The sequence below is a fragment of the Piliocolobus tephrosceles genome, chromosome 16, assembly GCF_002776525.5.
Source record: "Piliocolobus tephrosceles isolate RC106 chromosome 16, ASM277652v3, whole genome shotgun sequence".
Taxonomy (NCBI): domain Eukaryota; kingdom Metazoa; phylum Chordata; class Mammalia; order Primates; family Cercopithecidae; genus Piliocolobus; species Piliocolobus tephrosceles.
This window is the reverse complement of record NC_045449.1, coordinates 71,231,122-71,254,005: the sequence shown is the minus strand read 5'-3', so window position 1 is coordinate 71,254,005 and position 22,884 is coordinate 71,231,122. Positions and strand designations below refer to the sequence as shown.

The following is a 22,884-nucleotide window of genomic DNA, read 5'->3' as shown; positions in this document are numbered from 1 at the left end:
CCATCATCACCATCATCACCCACATCACCACTACCATCCCACCATCACCATCACCATCATCCCCATCGCCACCATCACCATCACTACCATCATCACCCACATCACCACGACCATCCCACCACTATCACCACTACCACCACCATCATCCCCCTCACCACCAACAACACTCACATCACCACTACCATCGCATCCCACCACTATCACCATCACTACTACCACCATCATCCCCATCAACACCACCACCATCATCACAATCACCAACATCACTCACATCACCACTACCATCCCACCACTATCACCATCACCCCGCCATCTCCACTATCACCATCACCCCATCACCATGACCATCATCATCACCGTCATTACCATCCCCATCATCCTCATCACCACCACCATCACCACTGCTGCAACTTCTTGAACAACCACAACCTGTCAGGGACCCTGCCCGGGGCCTGCTTGCTCGATCTCATTTTACAGGATGATCCCTTTTTATGGATGAGGAAGCCAAGGCTCACAGAGGAGAAGCCCGGGGGAAGACACACAAGTTTCACCCTGCTGAGTTAGGACAAAGCTGGGATTCTCCCTGGGGTCTGTGGACCTACAAACAGGTGTCCCTCCACCTTGCCTGCATCTCTGCAGGTGGGCATGGCTGCTACGGGAGGGAGGAAGGAGGAGGGAAGAGGGAAGAGGGAGGAGGAGGGAGGGAGGAGAGCAGAGCTGCCCCATGTCTTATTCCTTACTCAGCATCACTCAGGAGGGAGTAACCTTGGGGGGAATCAGGACCACTGCTCTTCTCAGGGTGGAAAGGGCAAAGAGGCCCAGACAGGTGAAAGCCTCCTGGGCACCCTTCCCAGAGGGCAAGGCTGTTAGAGTGGCAGCCACAGGAGGCAGCGAGGGCTGCTGGGCTGCCTCTTCCTCTTCTTGGGGCCAAAGCTCTGGAAGAAGGCCTGTGCCATGGCCGGGACCCAGAAGTTCCCAGGTCCTTCTCACCCTGTCCCTGGCTAGGGAGCACGGCAGTTCCTCCCCAGCCCACAGAGGTGAATCCCAGCCTGGCCACTGCCTTTGGGCCTCTCCCCTCTCTTTCTCTCCAGCCGTCTTCCTGGGAGGCAGCCCTAAATTCTCAGGGTAACAGGCAGAGCAGGGTGGGGGCCATAGGAGGGGACCCCATACCTCCACCCTCCCTTGAAGCAGGCTGCCGGCTTCCAGGCAGCTGTGAGCACAGTGGGGCCGCGAGCAGCCAGGTCCCATGAGGCCACAGGAAGCAGAGAGGACACCAAGACCCCAGGGGAGCCAGGGCCCAGGTCAATGCAGAAGAGGAAAGAAAGACGTCAGGCTGGCAGGTGTGGGTTTGCACCCACAGAGCTGCGCAAGAAGGACATGCACAGCTGGCAGAAGTTGGAGAAACAGGCCCGGCCTGAAAGGTGCCCGGACACCTTACAGAAACCCCACAAGCTCACCTTTGTTTAGGGTGTGAGCTGGTGGGGGCACTTCCCCAGACCCCTCCCTGGACCCCATGGAGTAGGCAGAACACAGTTCTGGGAGTCAAAACGGTGGCTGCGGTTCTCTGCCCTGTGAGCTAAGGAACCCCGGCAGCCTTCCTTGCGCCTCGTGTCTGCCTGGAAAACGGGACGCCCCCTTCACAGGGTCACTGTGAGGTTGGAATGGGACCTGGGGGGCTTTGGAAACAAGAGGCAGCCCACTGTAGATCCCAGCCCAGCCCCCTCACCCTGCCCAGGTCGTACTGATCGATGACCTCCCGTGGTGACCTCCAGTTCTCAGGGCCACTGGGGGTGTTGAAGCCATAAGGCCGCAATTCCAGGGCAGGTGCTGAAGCTGAGCTGCTGGGAAGCCTCCAGCCAGGCTGCGGTGGGGAGCCTGGAGGGCCAGGCTGGAGCAACAGTGAGGGGACAGCTGCCACAGAAATTCTCTGCACAGGCTGATGTCATTGCTCAGAGGCAGTGACCGTTCATCAGGACCTGCTCCAGGCCGGCCTGGGCTCCCCAAAGTCATCTCAGGGGCCCTGCATGTGCAGGACAGGCCCCTCTGAGGAGCCGCTGGAGACTGTGGGCTCCTCCCAGGCACATGCACGCACATGCAATGTCACTGGCAATCTGTCCTTGAGGTCAGGGTTGCTGCCCTGTTTTACAGAAGGGAAGACCAAGCCCAAAGGACCCGCCCTGGGGGCTGAGGCTGGTTTCCGGCATGGGTTGAGTGGCAGGCGGGGTGAGGACTCACCGACCACCATGATGTTGAACTCGAAGCCCTGCTTCATGGCCTTCCGGCGCATCTGCTCCAGGATGGAGTCAATCCCCACGTAGCCGAAGTCCACCGGGGCCTTCTCGTTCCGTGGTGCGGGCACCTGCTTGAGCCCGGCATCTCTGGGGGTGTCGGCCATGTCGCCAACGCAGCTGGGAGCCGCCTCAGTGGCTGGGGAAGGAAGAACAGAGGAGTTAGAGCGAGACAGGGCCTCACACACAGGCCCCTGCCAGGTGGATGTCACACCCGTCCTTGGATGGAGAAACTGAGGCACTGAGGCTCAGAAAGGCTAAGTGACTTGCCCAGGAGACCCCTGAGAATTCCCCAGGGTGGATGCCCCTGGCCGTGGTGTCCTCTAAAAAGCTACCATCCTGCAGCCACGCTGCCTCCCCAGCAAAGCTCCATCCCCAAACTCCCAAGGCCAGGCTTTTTCATCTCCTCTTCTAGGAGCTGTGCCAACCTGGCGGCCCCCTCCGCTCTAAGGCAGGGCTGACCCTAAACTCCTGTCTCTGTACCCTGGAGGGCTGCTCAGACAAGGGTGTAGGGCGCTCTCCTCTCCCGGCCTCCACACGGCCTCCGGCCACCCATGTGGACCTGGCCCTCTCCTTCACCTCCACTCAGATAAGCTGCACCTCCTGCTGCCGCTCAAAGGCCTTAGAGGTCGACCTGGGAGCCAAGACACAGGAGGGATGGGCTTGTAAGAAAGGGGGATAGAACTGGCGTCCGTCCCCGCCTCCCACGTCCCCATGGACGGTCCTGTAAGAGAACCGGCGTCCGTCCCCACCTCCCACGTCCCCATCAACGGTCTTGTAAGAAAGGGGATAGAACCGGCGTCCGTCCCCGCCTCCCACGTCCCCAGGAACGGTCTTGTAAGAAAGCGGGATAGATCCAGCGTCGTCCCCATGGAGTTGTGTGTTCAATCCCATACCACGAGCCAGTAGTCCTGAGGGAAGGAAAAGTGCTGGGTGCAGGGCGGGTACCTGGGTGCAGAGCTGCCCCTGGGTGCACGGAGGGGAGGGGGTGCCCATTCCACCTCTGCCTCCCCCTGGACTGACCCAGGCGGCCGTCTTGTCTGCCTGGCCAGCACCCACAGGCTGCACACCCACAGGCCAGGACCAAGTTTTACTCTCAGGTCTGTGGGGCACGTGGGGCTGAACCTCCCGAAATCACTCAAGCCTCGTCTGTCTGTAGGTCCCTTCGATGGCCTTGCCCTGGCTGCTGTTAAGACTCCACACACGGGTCAGAGGCCTGGGGCTGGGGGCGGGCGCCCGGAAGGCACCTGCCAAAGACCTGGATCTTCCCACGCAGCGGAGTTCCAGGGGTTCCCAGGATGGGGCTGGTTCCCACCAGGGCTGGCTGGAGGGCACACGGGCCAGGTCCCAGCGCACCCCAGACTCGCCACACTCACTGGTGCATGCGCGTGGGTGCAAACAACTCGCTGGTCACAGAGGCAGCGCCTCCGCTAGTCCCCACAGGCTGGAGCTGCCCTTGGTGGCCCTCAGCTCCCAAGCAGGCTGGGTTGCTGCTGTTCTGGGCCCCCCTCCCCGCTTGGGCCCTGCTCTGCCTGTCGGGAGACGTTCGCCCCATCCTGCCTCCCAAGGAGGATCTGGCCTCAGGCATCCTGCGCTAAGACAGGGACCACACAGCGTGCTCCCCGGCAGGGCCTCTCCTGCCAGCCCTCGGGGAGGGGAGTGGCTTTTCCCTTGGAAGGGTGGGCACCCACCAGGGACAGCCACAGGGGAGTGGAGCCGGCGTGGGAGCCAGGGCCACAGCGTGGGAAGCTGCGGGGGGCACATCCCCCGAGACGGGCAGGCGAGCAGCCCTCCCAGACAGGAGGCAGCCCTCCCGGCCCACGCCCACTCCTCACCCTGCCCAGAAGGCGGGAGGCAGGCTTCCAGGCCAGGAGGGGCCAGGGGAGACTTCAGTTCCACTGCCCTTCCACTTGCTGGGCAAGAACCAAACTCAAGAAATGCTCACTGAGCACCCCCACCTGGCTGCGCCCCCGTCCCCAGACGCCTCAAGCCATCCCCCTCAGCCTATTTCACTGGTGTCGGAGGGAGACTCCCCAGGTCTGAGGCATCAGAGGTGAGAGGGAAAGACTCTGGAAGCCAGAAACTGGGGGCTGGTTTATCCTCACAAGCACCTCCCTGTCTTCTCAGGCTCCACAGGGCACAGCAATTCCTATCTTAGGGAACAGGGGGAACAAAGGAACAATGTAATTCCTTGTTGGGAACTGCCAAGGGGGTGCACACATCTCCACTGCTGACAGCAATACCCCCGGGCAGACCTGGAGGCCAGGTCTCCTCTTTCTGTGCCCCCACATGCCCCTGCCCCCAGGCCATGCAGCCTGGAAGCCTTTGGGGTTTTGCTCCTGCTTCTGCTCCCCTTTCAGAAATACTCTCCCCTGGGCTTTCAGAACCTTTAAATAAACAAAGCCACAGCCTGCATCTGGCCCTGGACCATGTGGCTTTGGGGCCGCTTCCTGGAGCCAGACATGGAGCCTTGCCTTGCGGGGCAGCAGTTTAGCCCCGACCACGTGACCGAAAATTGCTTCCATCTGTCTGTGGGTCTGAGAGTCATTTTGCCCGGGACTGGGACCAGCCCCTACCCACCCCCACCTCCCCCCAGCATCCCTCAACACCAGCAGGGCCTGGGGGGAGGTGCTGCCCCCTGAACTCTCCTTCCTTGCCCCCAACGCCCCTGGAGCCCAGAGCAAGAGACGCGGCCTCCGCTGCAGCTGGGCCCCTCCCCAGGCACCAGCACTCTGCAGAAACTCAAACCAAACATCCTGCCCGCCAGGCGCCCAGCTTGAGAAATAATCATAAAACATAGCCAAGCCCCATCTTTGCCACTGATGTAGGGCAGTGGCTGGCCTTCTGCACAGGTGAGAGCCATTCCTGCGACCCCTCCCTCGACAGGCGGCCTTGCAGGCTCCAGCTGGCCCGCAGGCAGGCACAGAGAGAGCAATGCCAAAGCCCGCCTCGCTCTCCTACCTGGCCAGGTGAGCTCTGGGGTCTGCCTTCAGGACCCCCAAATGGGAGAAGCAGAGACCCCACACCCAGAGACACTTTCGTGAACTAAAACTTTGATTTCCACAGAAAGCCACCAGGGGCCTGGCCCCAGGATCCCACAGTGCTCCTGCGGCTGGAAAGAATGGTAAAGACCACGCACTCCATTGTCTGTGACCACGACACTGTCCAAGGCCTGCGCAGCTCAGCATGGTAGCCGCTGGCCACGTGACTTTTCCTTTTAATTGCCATAACATTTACCACGGTCACTATTTTGAAGTGCGCAGTCCAGTGGTGTTAAGCACATTCACAATGTTGTGTAACCAACCAATCTCCAGAACTTTTTCATCTTGGAAAACAAACTGTCCTCGTTAAACAACTCCCCAGCCCCATCCCCCGAGCCTCTGGCAAGCTCCATTCTGCTGTTTCTCTGAATCTGACTACTCTAGGGACCTCGCATAAGTGGATCCTACACGGTTGCCCTTTTGTGACCAAATTATTTCACTTAGTGTAATACCCTAAAAGTTCACCTATGCTGTCACAGGTATCACAACTTCCTCTTTATGGCTGAGTCAAATTCCTTGTATGTTCCACCCTTTATTTATTTATTTATTTATTTTTGATCCGGAGTTTTGCTCTTGTTGTCCAGGCTGTTGTGCAATGGCGCGATCTTGGCTCACCGAAACCTCTGCCTCCCGGGTTCAAGCGATTCTCCTGCCTCAGCCTCCGGAGTAGCTGGGATTACAGGCGTGCACTACCACGCCCGGCTAATTTTGTATTTTTAGTAGAGACGGGGTTTCTCCATGTGGGTCAGGCTGGTCTCGAACTCCTGACCTCAGATGATCCACCATCCACCTGCACCTCAAAGTGCTGGGATTACAGGCGTGCGCCACCGCACCCAGCCTGTTCTACTTTTGAACTCTTCATTCATTTGACCACAGGCATGCGGGTTGTTTCTACCCACTGGCTACTGTGAACAGAGCCGCTATGAATGTGGGCGTACAAACACCTCTAGCTCTTGAAGACGCTGTGCATTCTCTTGAATCCATACCCAGAAGTGGAATTATGGGATGGTATGGTGGTTCTTGTTTTAGTTTTTTGAGGAATTGCCACAACGCATTCACAAGTGACTTCTCAGCACTGGACACTGAGCTAGTCCAACTGAGGAACAGAATTTTTATTTATTTTTATTTAAATTTAAATAGCCACATTTCATAAACGGCAACTATACTGGATGATACAGAACTCCAGTCCAACCTACTCTTTACTAATGGGAAACTGAGGTCCACAGAGTGATTTTTTTCCTGAAATGCCACTATAAGTGGCCAGGCCAGCACAAGACATTCACTGAATTTGGCTACCCTGAAAGTTCACATTCCTGCTTGTGATATGCGGTTAACACCTGTATCCCCTCCACAGACCGCGGGCTCCAGCAAGATGGCAGCTGCCCCGCTGGGATCCCCACTGTACCTCCAGGCCTCGCCCTGCTACCAGCACGGGTGTGCAAGGATCTGTCTCGGTCCCTGCTTTCCATTCTTTCGGGTATCCAGACTAATGATCACCAGTACCCACGTCAACTCTCAGAAAGGTTCTGATTTGGACAGTAACTGACAGGTCACCCCACAGTCAAAGCAAAATGCAGAGCTTCCCTCCTGGCTCCACGGCTGAGAGTCAGGGGCCTGGGGCTCTGGTTCTGGTTCTGGTTCCAAATGACCTTTCGCAAGTCTCTCCACCCTGTGAAACAGGCCATGCACCTCCTGACCTCCCTCCCAGCTCCTGCTCTGTGAGCTCCCGGGTGCCCGAGGCTGTGGCTTGCTCAGTGATATCCCAGCTCCTAGCGCAGCCCCTGAGTAGCGCAACACACGCGCTCCAGAAATAACTAACACATCCATCCGCCAACAGAGGCATGGAGGAACCCACCGTGGTGAGTCCGCACAGTGGACTATGACTCAGCCATAAAAAGGCACGAGCATGCTCCAACAGAGGTGAACTCTGAAAACATTCCAACTGCAAGAAACCAAGCACAAAAGGTCACATCTTTTATGGTTCTAGTTATATGAAACGTTCAGAGTAAGTACATCTATAGGGACAAAGAGCAGACTGGTGATTTCCAGGGGCTGGGGGAAGGGGAGTGACTGTGTACCGAGGATGGCGTTTCCTTCTGGGGTGAGGAAAACGTTCTGGAATTAGAGGTGATGCTTATAGAAGGCTGTGAAAAAATGCCACTCAACTGTGCTTTCTGAATTGGCGGATAGTGTAATATGGAAATTATATCCCCATGAGGAAGGGAGAGGAAGGAAAAGAAGGGAGGGAGGGAGGGGAAAGGAAGGAGGGAAGGAAGGAAGGGAGGGGAGGAGGGAGGGAGGGAGGGAAGGAGGGAAAGAAGGCAGTCATTTCTAGTGGAGCTGGATTGAAGAGTCCAGTGGGTGCAACAAACCACCATGGCACATGTATTCCTACGTAACAAACCTGCACGTTCTGCACGTGTATCCCAGAATGTAAAGTACAATAAAATAAAGAGTCCAATGTTTTCCACAAGTGCCCAGGAGCCAGCTTTACAGCTCAGAGGACAGCTGAGGCCCAGATGCCAACACTTAGGCCTGAGTTCCTCAAGTTGGTGTTGCCAGACTGTGCCCCAGACAAGCCCCCCATCTTCTTGCAGCGAGGATGTTTCTGGGGTAGCAGCCAGCCGGAGGTGTGAGGTGGCAGGAGACCTTGACGGTTTCTCTGCAGGTTCCCATTCTGAACCCAGGCCTTGTGCCAGGGCCCCTCTGCCATTCACTGGCACTGGTGGCAGTGGGTCACTGGTCCTGTGATGGGGACTGCCCCTATATCTGCCCATCTTGGGGACCAGCTCCCTCCTCCCGCCAGCGTCCACTGGGCCATCTTTTCTCCAGAGCTGCGGGTGGGTCTAAGGCAGGGATGTAATCCATTCAGCCTTGAGCCAGCACCCTCTGCCAATGTCTGCGCTTGGTGACAAATTCTTACCCCCACCCCAGGGCCTGCCAAGGATGAGGGACTTGGATCACTGCCTGTGGCTGGGACGGGGGCTGTAGGATATCTGGCTGGGAGACAGTGCCCAGAGAGGAGGCAGCTGTTGGATGTGGCACACTTTAGAGGCACTCACATTCATCACAGCCCCAGGGCTGACCTTGCCCCACCTGGCCCAGTGCCGAGGGAGAGGCTTGACACAGCAGGCTTGCAAAGCCCGACGTGGAAACCGAGACCCAGGGGCCGCCCTTCTCTGCCCACCCCTCCCTGTGTGTCATGCTGCCTGGTCTACGACCCAGAAATGTCCACACACATCCCATCAGCCTTGCTGGCCAAATGCAGAGATGGTGTCGCTGGGGCAAGGGACCCTGAGCCACGGCCCAATGCCGTTCCCAGCTTCAGGGGACAGCCACATGGTACCCATGTCACAGCCGGGCCTGCACCCCAGGACAAAGCTCTGAAGTCAAGTCAATGCCATTCCCATCTTCCCCAAATCCAACCCATGCCTGGCTCTCAGGGCACGGACTGAAATGGCCGCATCTCCACATACCTCGTCAGTCACTGCCAATGGTGGCCAAGCTGAATGCCAGGTCATCCTCCTCCTGCCCACGGAGGCCTGTGAAGCCACTGACCAGGCCACGGCAGTGGAGCCAGTGGCACTCACCACACCCTGTCAGCCTTCCAGGCCCGTGTCCAAGAGAAAGCTGCCGGCAACTGCAGCTGGTGCCCTTGCCCTGGCGAAGACTTCCTTGCCTCCATCCACCCCGGCCCAGCCTGGGCCCAGCACTCTCCTTCCTTTGCCTCATAACAACACACACAGGAGCAGCCTCAAGCTGCCCTCCCTCTACAGGCTCCCTGGAATCCAGACCCTGGGGCCACCGCTCCTGCGGCAGCCCTACCGCCACCTGCAGGCCTTCCCAGAACCCTTGAGCTCATGGAGGACTTCAGGTCCTATCAATTAACAGATGCTCCCTGTCTCCCACAAAGAGGCTTCTTAAAGGTGAGTGAGTCCCTGATGCAGGCAATGCTAGGGGGACAGGGTCCAGCCAGGGCCGCTCCCTCTTCCTCTCCTACCTCCCTGGGTGCCTGCAAAGTCCTTCAGATCCCTGCTGAATCCTGGGGAAGCCCTGCCTCGCAACCAGGGCTTACCCTCCCTGCTCCCACACAGAGCCTGCCCTCTGCGTCCAGGCAGTCTCCCCACGATGGTAACTGAATAATGATGTGTGCGGTTTCCTCTCACCACGACCTCCCCACGTAGGGTTTGTGAAGCCAGACACCTCATCCATCAATCACGCTCACTCCGGCCCAGCTTTCTTCAGAGCAGCGTAGGGCTCACGGCAAAGCCCCGGCAAAAAGTCTGGTGAATGAATATGAACAAATGAAGAAACAAAGCTCATCAGAGCTGTCGAGGTTTACTGGGGCTCTCTGTACCAGGCGTTACTCTAATTTTTTTTTTAGAGAGTGGGTCTCACTAATGTTGGTCAGGTTGGTTTCGAACTCCTGGCCTCAAGCAATCCTCCCACCTTGGCCTCCCTAAGCACTGGGATTATAGACATAAGCCACGGCACCCAGCCCCAGGTGTTACTCTAAACGCTGCTCAGGAATTACTATAACTCATGGATCATCACACATTCCTATAAGGCACTCACTGATACTGTCCCATTTCACAGAAAAGGAAACTGAGGCCAAGAGGACTTTTGTCAATTATGAGGGTCGCAAAGCGAGTAAGCGGTAGAGCCAGGATTTGAAGCCAGGTAGGTGAGCCCCAGGCTGCTGACCCCCTCCCCAGGCCAGGTCTTTGGGCACCATGGAAAGGCTGGAGAAGTATGGGGTTCCTGCAGCCAGGACCCAGAAGGTGCCAACTGCGGTGTGGGCAGCTCAGCACTGAGGCCTTGGCCTCCAGCTCCTCCCTCAGTTGCTCTCCCCCAGGGAGTTGGAGGCAGAGCCCTGAACTGCCAGGAGAAGATTCCACCCGCCAGTCAGGAAAAGTTGCCAGGGCTCTTCCCAGGGCTTAGAGCCACTCCAGGCCTATCAAAGCACATGAGTGTTTTATGCAAAGTTTCCATAACTTCCTTGCAAGAAAGGTGATGGTACCAGCTACTGGGCCAGGTTGGGGGTCCCAGATTCCAGGGGCCCTCTCAGCCCTGCCTATGGCTCTCCCAGGACACAGATGCTTATTTGAGAAACCCTAGTGCACCAGGGGTCCCACAGCCAAAATGAAGAGACAGAGCTGCCCCGGCGCCACTGCCAAAGCTCCCAGGTGGATCCACCGAGCAGACACCAAAATGTCCATCCATCATCTGAAAACTCCACCTCCAGAAGGCCGCCCCAGGTTGGGCTGACAAAATCCACAGAGGCCTCAACGATGACTTCTCACTTCAGGTATGAGTGAGTGGGTTGAGGGAGAAGCTATTGTTAACTACTAATAGTTCAGGAAATGCAGGTAAAGGAAAGAGAATGGTAAGGCAACAGGGCTGGAAACTAGACACACGTGCAGAGGTGGGCAGACCTCAGAGAAAGAACTGCTCTGGAACAAGATGGTAAAGAACTATAGACAATAATGGTAGACGATGATCCCGGGGTTCCAGTGGACCAAGACCACAACACTGATTCATTTGAAAAGTATGTATTGAGTGTCTACTTCACAGTAACAAACAGATGACACTACAGGCTTGAGAGCAGTCAGAATGAAAACAGCGGTGGCACATGGGAATTTCAAGTTCATTTATTTAAATGTTTATTAGCAAAGCCTTCCGGGCAGATCTGAAAGCAGTCTTTAACATGTAAGGAATTCACAATCTGAATTGTCCTGACTGTACAGGACATGTGTGTGCCACAAACCTCTTTTAGAATCTGGTGAAAAGTAAAGACTCTCCCTAGAAAAGTATACATTGAAGACAGACAGACAGACAGACACGCACGCATTTTGGAGGGTTCATCAAAGAATCCCTAGGCCAGTGGATCCCAATTAAAAACAATAACTTGGCACTCTGGGAGGCTGAGGCGGGAGGATCGTTTGAGCCCAGGAGTTCAAGACCAGCCTGGGCAATGTAGCGAGGCCCCATCTCTATAAGATGAAATAAATGAGAATAAAAAAAAAGAACTTGGTGTGATGAGAACTTACAGAATTGAATAGGGTTATCTCAGCGTTACCTTCAGCACTCTCTAAACTTTCGACCACACACACGAAGTTCTGGGTTCTACAGCTAGAGAAGAGGGAGGGCAGGTTAAAAAAATTATTCAAGGTGGAAGATTAGTCTGAGAAACAAAGAGGTAAGAGGAGAAGACTGAGGCCAGCTGGCCTCCATCCCTGAGCTCCGGCAGGAAAAGCTCCCAAGTGAGAACAAGTTGCTGTTCACGGGCAGTGGACTCCAGAGGGGGTGGACAGAGACGCTGAGGAATGTCATCCCTGGGGAGCTCTGAAAACAGGATCTTTTCCCATCTCAACTCCGCTTTTCACTGCACTGTGTTCCCATTAACCTACCCAAGCTACTACAAACACTCCATAAATGTCACCGGGGACTTCCTGTTCTCTTCTAAAGATGGAAACACTGAATATCAATGACCAAATTGTGCAAAAGTGTGTGGGTGGGGGATCAAGGACTGAATTTTTAAAATGCACACAGCTCATCTAATTTGTTAACTAACTCCAAATCCAATTACACTTCACACTTGGTATGGGGCAAGAAGCGTCTCCTCAAAGTCTGCTTAGGACCTGGGATGCCGGAAATCTGAGACTCTGCCTTCCCCTCCTGAGAAACTCTGAAACCCTGCTTAGAAATTGAGCACAATGGCTCTGGCCTCCCAGAGAAAGACACGGATTTGCAAAGGCAAAGAGCTGCATTTTTCTCCGAGCTGGAGCTCTTTCCGGTTTCCACGATGGGGCTTAAACAAAGCCGCAGCTTTACGGTTCCCCTGTCAGTGCTCTCTCCTTCTCAGGGAGCGACAAGGTGGAAGAGCCAACGAGAACCCTGTGTGCTCCTTTGCAGGACCTGGAAAGGACAGGTGGTGTGTGTCTCTATCCAGCCTCCTCTTTCATTCATTCAGGGGCGCCAGGCGCCCCCAAGGCAGGGGGGCGGGGGTCCCCACTTTTAATGCCGGCCAAGGTTCCTCCAGCTTTTCCCTCGCCAAACCTTTTCAAGCAAACCTCTCCTCTATTGTGGAGGAAGGAATCTGAAGCAGCTCTGCCTTTCTGCCAGCACGCTTTCAATCGGCCCCAGTCGGTAAAGTCAAATTTGGACAAAGTCCAAAGGCTCCCCACACCACCCGCCCCTTTCTGGAAGAGGCCTCCTCTGTTCTTTCATTTGCAGCCCGCCACCTCCCTAGCCTGAGTTTTTTCACCCAGGCTCCATGGCCTATTGAGACATCAATCTCGGGCCAGAGCAAGCTCTGACCTGCAAACCATCGCCATTCACTTCCTAAAGAGCCACTCGCAGAACTCAGGCTGCAGGGAGGGCAGGCCAAAGATGAAATCCTCTGACTTCTGCTGTGGTGTGTGGGGGGTGCTATTTTATATTCTGTTTTCCGCTGCCCTCTTGCCTTGCCCCAGCCCCTGAAGTGGATCCACTGCAGAGAGAGGATCAGGGAATGGCCCTGATGCCTCCCTCACCCCAGGGAACCTTCCGGCAGGAGCGGCCCCCTACCCCAAAGCAACCCCAAGATCCAGCCTGTGCCAGCCCTCTGGCCATGTCCACAGTGGCCAACCAACCACAGAGATTCCATTAGTTCCTGGCAAATCTGCAAACTTAAAGAGAAAGAAAAGTTCCCTCGTGGGTGGGTGGACACTGGCCATCTGTCACAGGCTGGAATTTCCTCTTATCAGGGATGTCCCCTAAGCAGGGGTGGGGGAGGGCAGGACCCAGAGCCTCCCTCTCTCCAACCCCTTCTGCTATCAGCAGGCCTGTCAGCAGATACACAGCAGAGCTCGGCAGTGAGGCAACAACAGGGGCCGGGGGGTCTGGGTTTCCACCTCCCCCAACTTATGAAATCATCTGAAATAACAACACGTAGACAAGGGTCTCTGGGGTGCAACAGGGTGGCCCCCTGCCAGGAACTGGGTAGAAAAAAAAAGCTTTCCCCTAATTCCCTTCTGCTGTGCAGATCAGGCCCTGAGGATGCTGCAGAGGCTGCCCCATGCCCAGGCCCTTCAGAGAGAGCAGGGGGCTGGCTGGAGGCAGGGCCTGCTTGGGGGTGGGGGACAGGCAGGGAGGGGCACATTCCTGGGCTATGAGTAGGAGCCTGACTAAATGACTCCTTCAGGAGGGAGAAAGACATCGCACACAACTGTCTGATTATAGCCAGAAGGGCTGGGAAGGTGGGGGAAAGGGGTGAAGGGGCCAGCTGCTCCAGGTGCCCCCAATCCAGGTAGCACCCACCTGTGCTGACAAGAGTTGGGAGATTGGAGTTGTTTTCTCTCCCCATCTCCAGGCCCTGCCCCAGGAGTCTTCCTGCTCAGGAGCCTGGGAGTTGAGGAGGTCTGGAAGCAGTAGGCCCACAGTGCCATTGCCTTGGGAACCCACAAGGCCTTGGATGTGGCTCCCTCGGTCCTAGCTTTGCAGGCAACCTACCTGGACTGCACCCACCTCCCAGAAGAGCTGCTCAGAATCCTACATGTCCAAAAGAAAGATCAATCAAAGAAGTGAGGAAGCCAAAGAGAGGCCTTACGAAAGCTTATGATGCATTTTCCAAGTGCACACCCCAGCAACTTCAAATGCTTTCTGAAGTAAGGATGGGGATGGATGGTTGGATGAATGGATGGGTGTATGGGTGTATGAATGGGTGAGTGGGTGGGTGGGTGGATAGACAGATGGATGAACGGATGGGTAGGTGGATGAACAGGCAGGTGAATGGATGGGTGGGTGGATGAATGAGCAAATGGATGAATGACTGGATGGCTGGGTGAACGAGTAGATGGGTGGATGAGTGAATTGGTGGATGAGTGGATGGATGGATGAGTGGATGAGTAGACAAGTGGATGGGTGGACGATTGGATGGGTAGATGGATGGGTGAGTGGATGGGTAGATGGATGGGTGAGTGGATGGGTGGATGAGTGGATGGATGGATGAGTGCGTGGATGAGTGGATGGATAGATGAGTGGATGGGTGGATGGGTAGATGGATGGGTGAGTGGATGGGTGGGTGGATGAGTGGATGGATAGATGAGTGAATGAGTGGATGGGTGGATGAGTGGATGGGTGGATGGGTGGATAGGTGGATGAGTGGATGGATGGATGGGTGGATAGACAGATGGGTGGATGGGTGGATGAGTGGATATATAGATGGGTAGATGGGTAGATGAGTAGATGGGTAGGTGAGTAGATGGGTGGGTGGATGAGTGGATGGATAGATGGTTGAATGAGTGGATGGGTGGATGAGTGAATGAGTGGATAGGTGGATGAGTGGATGGGTAGATGAGTGGATGGACAGATGAGTGGATAGATGGGTGGATGAGTGGATGGATAGATAGGTGAATGAGTGGATGGGTGGATGGGTAGAGGAGTGGATGAGTGGATGGGTGGATGAGTGGATAGATAGATGGGTGGATGGGTGGATGAGTGGATGGATGGATGAGTGGATGAGTGGGTGGTTGGATGGGTGGGTGGGTGGAAAGACAGGTAGGTGGAAAGATGAGTGGATAGGTGGATGCAGCCTATCCAAGGAGTCTCAGTTTCAGAAACACACACATACCCTTTCATCCCAGACTCTCCCCAGGAAAAAGCAGTGTGCATAGACCACTACCTGGTCACACCTCGAGACAGTCACTTTCATCCTCTCTGGAACACTGCCTTGGGGGATGCTGCACAGGGCATCCAAGCAACCTGAGCTCAGGGTATGAGACACCAGGAAGCAGCAGGCGTACTGTGACCCTTCGGGCCTGCGCTGTGGCCCCTGCTGCCTGCACTGTGGCATGAAGCTCAGATACACCTCTGGACTTGGGGTTCTGACCAGACGGAGCCACCAGTCCTCTGAAGAATGAAACACACAGGGGTCACCCTTGCCTCCGAGCTGCAGGGAATGACGACCACCCAGCCCTTCCTTTCCCCAAATCTTCTCCAGGCTTCTGTGCATGGTTCTGCTGACCTTCCTCCTGTCTCTGGCGATTCTCTCAGCCTCTGCCGGCTCCTCCTCCACCCTCACCCGTGGAGTCTAGCTGACTTCACCCAGCCCCTGGACATTCAATGCCAACAATGCCACCTTCTTTGTCCAGATTCACACTTGACTGCCAGCCTGACTCAAAGACATGTCCCTGGGCCCCACTGTGCCAGGCCCTCTGCTGGGTCCTGGCTATCCGCAGCCACTGCCACTGTCAAGCCCCGACATCTGAAGACACCTTGAACCAAATGACCGTGCCCCAGGCTGAACTCTGGAGCTCCCATCCCACCTGCCTCCCACCCCATCCTCCATCAAAGTGAACGGCCTCTCCAGCCAACAGCTATTGCAGCTAGATCTCTAGGGGCCGCCCGGGCCTGGGCCCTCCATTTCCAGTACTCCAAATCCACTCATCCATCCCACACTTCCATCAACGTTAACCCAACACATCTCACAGCCACCTGCAATCTAAGCTACCACCATTATCTGTCCCTACCCCAATCCCTCCTCCTCAAAGCAGCAGGAGGCCTGTGTAAAATTTATTAATCTGATCATTTCCCTCCATGAAGCCGTGACTGGTTTCCATTGCACCTGGGATAAACCATATTCCTATGGCTCCAGAATCCTGTCCTACCACCGACGTGCGGTGTGACCCTGAACAAGTAACTTAAACACTCTACACCTCAATGTTATTACATGTGAAATGGGATAATAACATCTGTCTCATAAGAATGCTGGGGATCAAAAGAGATATTTATTTATGAAGCACATAGTGTTGTGCCTGGTCAGTAAATGCTTGAAGTCTTTGTTAACAAAACACACTCCCCTAACCTACTCTTCAGCTTCCATCCACGCACAGCCTCCCTGGCTGCCTTTCAGCTCTTCCAATGAGGCTACCCACAGAGGTCCTCCCTGCTGGGGCCGTCCTTTCTCCATGCTGTTCCTAGAACTCCCTTTTGTTTTCCCAGGATAGCTCATCTACACTGGGTCCCTCAGTTCTTACACACGTGGCCCTCAGATCGCTGTCTGGGGTCTGTTGCATTCACTGCCCACAAAACCTTACACGTCCGAGGCACCCAGTAAGATGCTGTGAATGAGTGAATGAATGAATGAATGAATGGCCAGCCTGCTGCCCTTTCGTCCGGCCCCTCCTCTCTCCCAGACCAGCATGGGGGCAGCCACGGCTCCCATCTACCCCGGTAACACCACTCCTTCTGTGCCGGCCGTGCTGGCCACAGTCCTTTCCCACGGCGTTCCCGCGGCTTTGGTGTGTGGCCGCCTGTGAATGAGAGGCTCATGATTTCCGGCTTCCATCGTCCTTCTGGAGCCATAAAGCATTAAGGCGGAAGGATGGATGGGCTTCCTGGGACAGCCAGGGTGGGAGGCAGGAAATTTTGTTCAGGAAATGGTCAGTGTGGGATGAGGCGCCCGGTGGGGAGGGGAATGGGGCGGGGACTTGGGGCCTGGCTGTTCTCCAGCCAGGGACTCTAATCCCCACCCACTTCCCCGCCCATTCCCCAACCCCAGTGCTGGGCTCAGGACCCCTGGGGGCTCTCCTAGGAACACGGAAGACACAGTAAGGACCAGGGACACAGGACAAGCAGAGCCCGTGGGCAGGGGGCCTCCAGCCAGAACACCTGAGCCTATGCCTGACTCTAACCAGACACTGAGACCTTGGCCAGGCCAGTCCCCACACTGAGGCAGGGGGGTCCCTTAGGGGCCACTGGTCACCAAGCGCTGCGTGGCAGACATGCCCCGGAGGGCTAGCATCTTCCCAGACACCAGCAGACGTCTCGCAGACCGAGGATGACTTGGTCCCAGCGTCTATCCATCTGCCATCCTGCATGAAAAGCCTGACGCGACATGGCCGGCCCCAACGGAAGAGTGATTCGGGAACCCGCTAAGCGGATTTAGTAACTGGCAAACTGGATTTAGTAACTGAAACACTGCCAGGGGCTTGGTAGAAGTCCCGAATGTACCAGACCCAGCCCTGACCCCCACAGAGCTCAGTGGAGCACTAAAAGGTACAGAGGCCGAGCTGAGCATCAGAGAAACACTGACCCCAGGGCTGACCGGTGCTCCACACTCTACAGTTTATAAACGGCTCACATTTACCTGATCGCAACTGACCCTCTCCTGCGAGGCCTTCTTTAGATTCTCCGTTCCCTAAAGTAATCAGTTGTGCCTTTTGAAATCAGAGCAAAGTAATAAAACCGCAGGAATAGTGTGTTCTTATGAACACTGTGATGTTAGCTGGTTAAACGAAGGAGCCCCCAGGGTCTCCCACACTGCCCCAATCCTGTGTCTCTTCTGGTCCCAGCCCACCCTCCATACTTCCTGCTTCTCTTCTTTCTCCTCCTCCCGAGGACCCAGGGCCTGGGGTTGACCTACTGTGGGACTCCAACGGTGATCTCCAGGAAGAAATGCCGGCTTCCTCCTTCCACCTAGTAGTGACCCCTGGCTCGCTCACACTCACGCAGCCAACACGGGCAGCAGCTGGAACCTGGAAGCTCCTAGGGTGGGAGCCTGCCCCCTCCCAGGCCCCTTCCAGCCCTTCCAACTCCGGGAAGAAGCTACATTCATATGGTAATTTCTCCCAAGGCTGGGAGGGGGAAGGGGCCTGGCCGGAGCCTGACCGCTTTCCAGAGGCTGCACCCACTGGGCCTTCCAAGCCAGCTGGGCTCCTCGGCTGTATCCCTGAGGGATGGTAACAGACTGCAGCACAAACTGCCCACTGGCTGGCTGGGGAGTGGGTACTCAGATGCGGGCCAGGGCCAGGGCCTTTGCTTTACAGGTCATGTGGTGGTTTAAAGTAGGCACTTTAATGGGTACACATTTGTGTTACAGTTTACTCGTGTGTGTGTGTGTGTGTGTGTGTGTGTGTGTGTGTGTGTGTGTGTGTGACAGTCCAGAAAGACGGTAACACATTTCTTCCCAAAGACGGTGGCCCTGGGAGACCTGTGGCCACCCTCACCTGGGGCCCCCAGCACTTCCAGCCTCCCCCAGGAAGGTCCTGTCTACCCGGGTTTGAAGTTGGTCCCACGGAAGAATCCTCTCAGAAAAATAAAAGTCACTTCCCCCAGCCTCAGCCCAGCCCCCGACCAGGGGTGAGTTACACCAAACTCACCCTCCCCCTCCCCTCCCCCTCCCCTCCCACTTCCTCTCTCACGCTGCAACTAGCTGCAAGCAGCTCACCCACCCAGGCCTGCCAATACACCACAGAAAAGACACACGAACCTTGCATTTCCCCTTTCTGACTTGTTGTGGGCTCCAACAGGCAAAGGAAACTGGAAGTCAGCAGCCAGGACCCAGCTGCAGGCCTCCGGGGCCATGCTGCATCCCTGGCCACACCCGTCCCTGTGCTGATTCAATGTCCACTTATCCTAGTTCATGGAGCGAGGCCTGGACTCAAGATGAAACAAAGGGGGCCTTGGCCTCCTGGGGCTCACAGTGCCCTGTGCCTGTGAGAGCAACCTCAGAGCACAGTACAGAGAAATGGCTGTGACACGGACTCACAGCACCTGGCTGGCCAAGCACAGCAATGCACCCCCACCGGGCCTGGGTCCCTCAGCAGACACACGGCTTAAAGGCTGGTTGGCTAAACCACATGACCTTGTAATTACCCAAGAGAAATGAAAAACGTGTTCGCACAAAAACCTGTAGACTGGCACTCACTGCAAAACTCTTCACAACAGCCAAGTAGAAACAACCCAAATATCCATCAGCAGATGAAGAGATACGCAGTGCGGTCTATCCACGATGGAATATTATTCAGCCATGAAAAAGAATGAAGCACCAGCACCTGCTACAATGTGGATGAGCCTTGAAAACATTCTACCAAGTGAAAGGAGCCAGACACCAAGGCCACATATTGTAGGATTCCATTTACACAAACTATCTAGAACAGGGACATTCATAGAGACGAAAGCAGATGAGCGGTGGCTGGGGCGGAGAGCCCGGAGTTGGGAACAGGGAATGGCTAATGGGGACAGGTTCTCTTTTGAGGATGATGAAATGTGCTGGGATTCATGGTGATGGCTGTGTAACTGTAATGGTTAATTTTCTGTGTTAATTGGACTGGGCTATGGGGCACCTAGGTATTGGTCAGACATTATTCTGAGTGTATCTGCGAGGGTATTTTTGGATGAGTTTAATATTTAACTCTTTACCTTTTAGAAGAAAAAAAAAAGTTCAGCTCACCCCCAGCACTCAATTTTACATAAACATGCTCTTTGAGGCTGAAGCAAATCTGACTGATGTTCTATGTGAAAATTAAATATAAAAACCGGCCAGGTGCGGTAGCTCATGCCTGTAATCCCTGCACTTCGGGAAGCCGACATGGGTGGATCACTTGAGGTCAGGAGTTTGAGACCAGCCTGGTCAACCTGGTGAAACACCGTCTCTACTAAAAATACAAAAAATTAGCCAGGTGTGGTGGCAGGCACCTTGTAATCCCAGCTAAACTCGGGAGGCTGAGACGAGAATCACTTGAACCCGGGAGGTAGAGGCTGCAGTAAGCCGAGATCGTGCCACTGACCTCCAGCCTGGGCAACAGAGAGAGATTCCGTCTCAAAAAACAAAAAAAATAAAAAGAAGAAAATTTTTAATTGTTCCTGCAGTTATTTCTAAGCAAAACAACAGGATCATCTGAGTCATCTATTCTGGAAAAATCGGATACATCAAATGAATCTTCAGCCAACAACTGATGAAGAACAATGTTAATATCACTTGTAGGAATGCTGTGTTCTCTAGGATTTGACATTTTTAGCGATCGAGAATTACTTTTTTTTTTTTTTTGAGATTGAATCTTGCTCTGTCGTCCAGGCTGGAATGCAATGGCACAATCTTGTCTCACTGCAACCTCTGCCTCCTGGGTTCAAGCAATTCTCCTGTGTCAGCCTCCCAAATAACTGGGATTACAGGCACCTGCCACCACGCCCGGCTAATTTTTGTATTTTTAGTAGAGACGGGATTTCACCATGTTGGCCAGGCTGGTCTCCAACTCCTGGCCTCAGGTGATCGGCCTGCCTCAGCCTTCCCAAGTGCTAGGATTACAGGCGTGAGCCACCACACCCGGCTGAGAATTACCATTTTTTTAAATGGAAATACCACTACTAAAAATGGAATATGCTATAAACAGAATGATGTCTTCTGTTTCCGAAGTCAATATACTAGAGTGATGTGAAAATAATAATAAAAGCAAGCTACTTCCTGGCAAAGTTATCTCGGGGTGAATGCTGCAGCCACAAGCACTGCTGGTGAGTGTTCTCGAGGCAAACGGGAAAAGGGTGCAATCAGGAGCCCGGGGAAAGCAGACTGCATGCTCTGATGGGGGTGGGCCTCACCCGATCAGTTGAAGGCAACAGGGTTTGGAAGGCACACTCCAAGATACAGTGCCTTGGCACAGTGAATATTTTCGGCTGAAGGAATTTAAGAAATGGCAGGTCCAAGAAGGACTCGCTGGCTGCCCCTTCTCTGAAGTAGGTCATAAGCCCCTCATGTAAGAGGTGCCCTCCCGGCGGGGCGCGGTGGCTCAAGCCTGTAATCCCAGCACTTTGGGAGGCCGAGACGGGCGGATCACGAGGTCAGGAGATGGAGACCATCCTGCCTAACATGGTGAAACCCCGTCTCTACTAAAAAATACAAAAAGCTAGCCGGGCGAGGTGGCGGGCGCCTGTAGTCCCAGCTACTCAGGAGGCTGAAGCAGGAGAATGGCGTAAACCCGGGAGGCGGAGCTTGCAGTGAGCTGAGATCCGGCCACTGCACTCCAGCCTGGGCGACACAGCGAGACTCCGTCTCAAAAAAAAAAAAAAAAAGAGGTGCCCTCCCTACACCCAGGGGAAATGAACAGCCTCATCTCCAGAGATAGAGGATCTGAGAGGGGCCCCGGTACACAGGCCTTGCCGAGACCCCCCCCGGGGCTCACTGTTCAGCTCATCTTTTGTTGCTCTGTCACAGGTTCCCACGACTTTCCACTCTTCATCAAACCCAGCATAAAAACGTTCAGGCTCAGGCTGGGCACAGCGGCTCAGGCCTGTCATCCCAGCACTTTGGAAGGCCGAGGTGGCCGGATCACTTGAGGTCAGGAGTTGAAGAACAGCCTGGCCAACACGGTAAAACCCCATCCCTACTAAAAATACAAAAATTAGCCGGGTGTGGTGGCACATGCCTGTAGTCGCAGCTACTCAGGAGGCTGAGGTATGAGAATGGCTTGAACCCAGGAGACAGAGGTGGCAGTGAGCAGAAATCATGCCACTACACTCCAGCCTGGGCAACAGAAAAGCAAAATAAATAAACAAAACAAAACAAAAAAAACCTGCTCAAAACAAGCAAAAAACAAATAAAACAAATAAGCAAAACAAATAAAAACTGCTCAGGCCTAGGCCGGGCACGGTGGCTCACGCCTGTAATCCCAGCACTTTGGGAGGCCAAGGCAGGAGGATTGCTTGAGTCCAGGAGTTTGAGACCAGCCCGGGCAACATAGTGGGACCCTGTCTCTACAAAAAATAAAAAATTAGCCAGGCGGGGTGACGCATGCCTGTAGTCCCTGCTACTTGGGAGTCTGAGCTGGGACTTAAGAGTGGGTTCAGAACAGCTCCTGGGGCCGGCAGCTGGGTCCCAGCTTGAGCCCAGGAAGTCAAGGCTGCAGTGAGCTGTGATCGGGCCACCGCACTCCAGCCTGGACGGGTTACAGAGTGAAACCTTGTCTCAAAACAAAACAAAACAAAAACTGCTCAGGCTAACGGTTTCTCTGGGTCTTCATTTCCTTATGAAGGCTCTGTGTCAAGTAAAACTTACTTGAATTGTTACGCTTGTTTCCTGTTAATCTCTCTGGCAGTCTCTAATTTCCAGGGTCCCAGCCAATAAATCCAAAACCAATAGAAGGAAAGGGTTTTGTTTTTCTCAGATTTTGTTCTGATCGGGCCTTTGTAATTTTGTGACAAAGACCTGAAGGTCTGAATAGGACACAAGGCCTGAGTGAGAGAGAATGCTTCCTGCTTAACCGCCTTCAACCTGGAACATCAGTTTTTTCCTGCTTCAGACTCAAACGGACACACGGGCTCTTCCTGGGTCTCAGGACCGGAACGACGCCCTTGGCTCTCCTGGGTCTTGGGCCTTCAGGTGGACACCAGAGCCACACCACGGGCTCTCCCGAGTCTCCAGCCTGCTGATTTACTCTGCGAATCTTGGCACTTGCCAACTTCCGAAATGAGGTGAGTCAACTCCTCACAAGAATAAATCTCTTTATCTGTGCACACATACACACCTTCTATTGGTTCTGTTTCTCTGGATGACCCTAATACAACCACTTTGTGAATACAGCAAAACCATTGAACTACAGGCTTTAAAAAGGTCAAGGTCACAATATGCGAATTCTATCTCCATAAAGCTACCACTTAAACAGCAACAAGAGGCCAGCGAGCCCTGTGCACTCCTCTGCAAGCAAGAGCCGGGACGGCATCGTCCTTGCCCTCGGATGTCCCCAGCCTCCAGCCCAAGTCTGGGAACATCTTTCATGTGCCCCCTCCTTCAATTCTGT

The 22,884-nt window shown here is 54.7% G+C and overlaps 1 protein-coding gene across 12 annotated transcripts in view; it reads right to left on the bottom strand.

Moving 5' to 3' along the window:
* SEPTIN9 (septin 9) overlaps positions 1 to 22,884 on the bottom strand; it is a 175,324-nt gene that overhangs the window by 16,130 nt on the left and 136,310 nt on the right. For 10 of the 12 annotated variants that reach the window (XM_023211696.2, XM_023211695.1, XM_023211697.1 and 7 more), the window contains one exon: positions 2,236 to 2,427. In XM_023211696.2, coding sequence (XP_023067464.1) covers positions 2,236 to 2,427 — 192 coding nt within the window. Of the gene's footprint in view, positions 1 to 2,235; positions 2,428 to 2,771; positions 2,893 to 17,735; positions 17,890 to 22,884 lie in introns of those variants that run through there. The other 2 variants (XM_023211706.2, XM_023211702.1) reach the window with 2 other exon arrangements.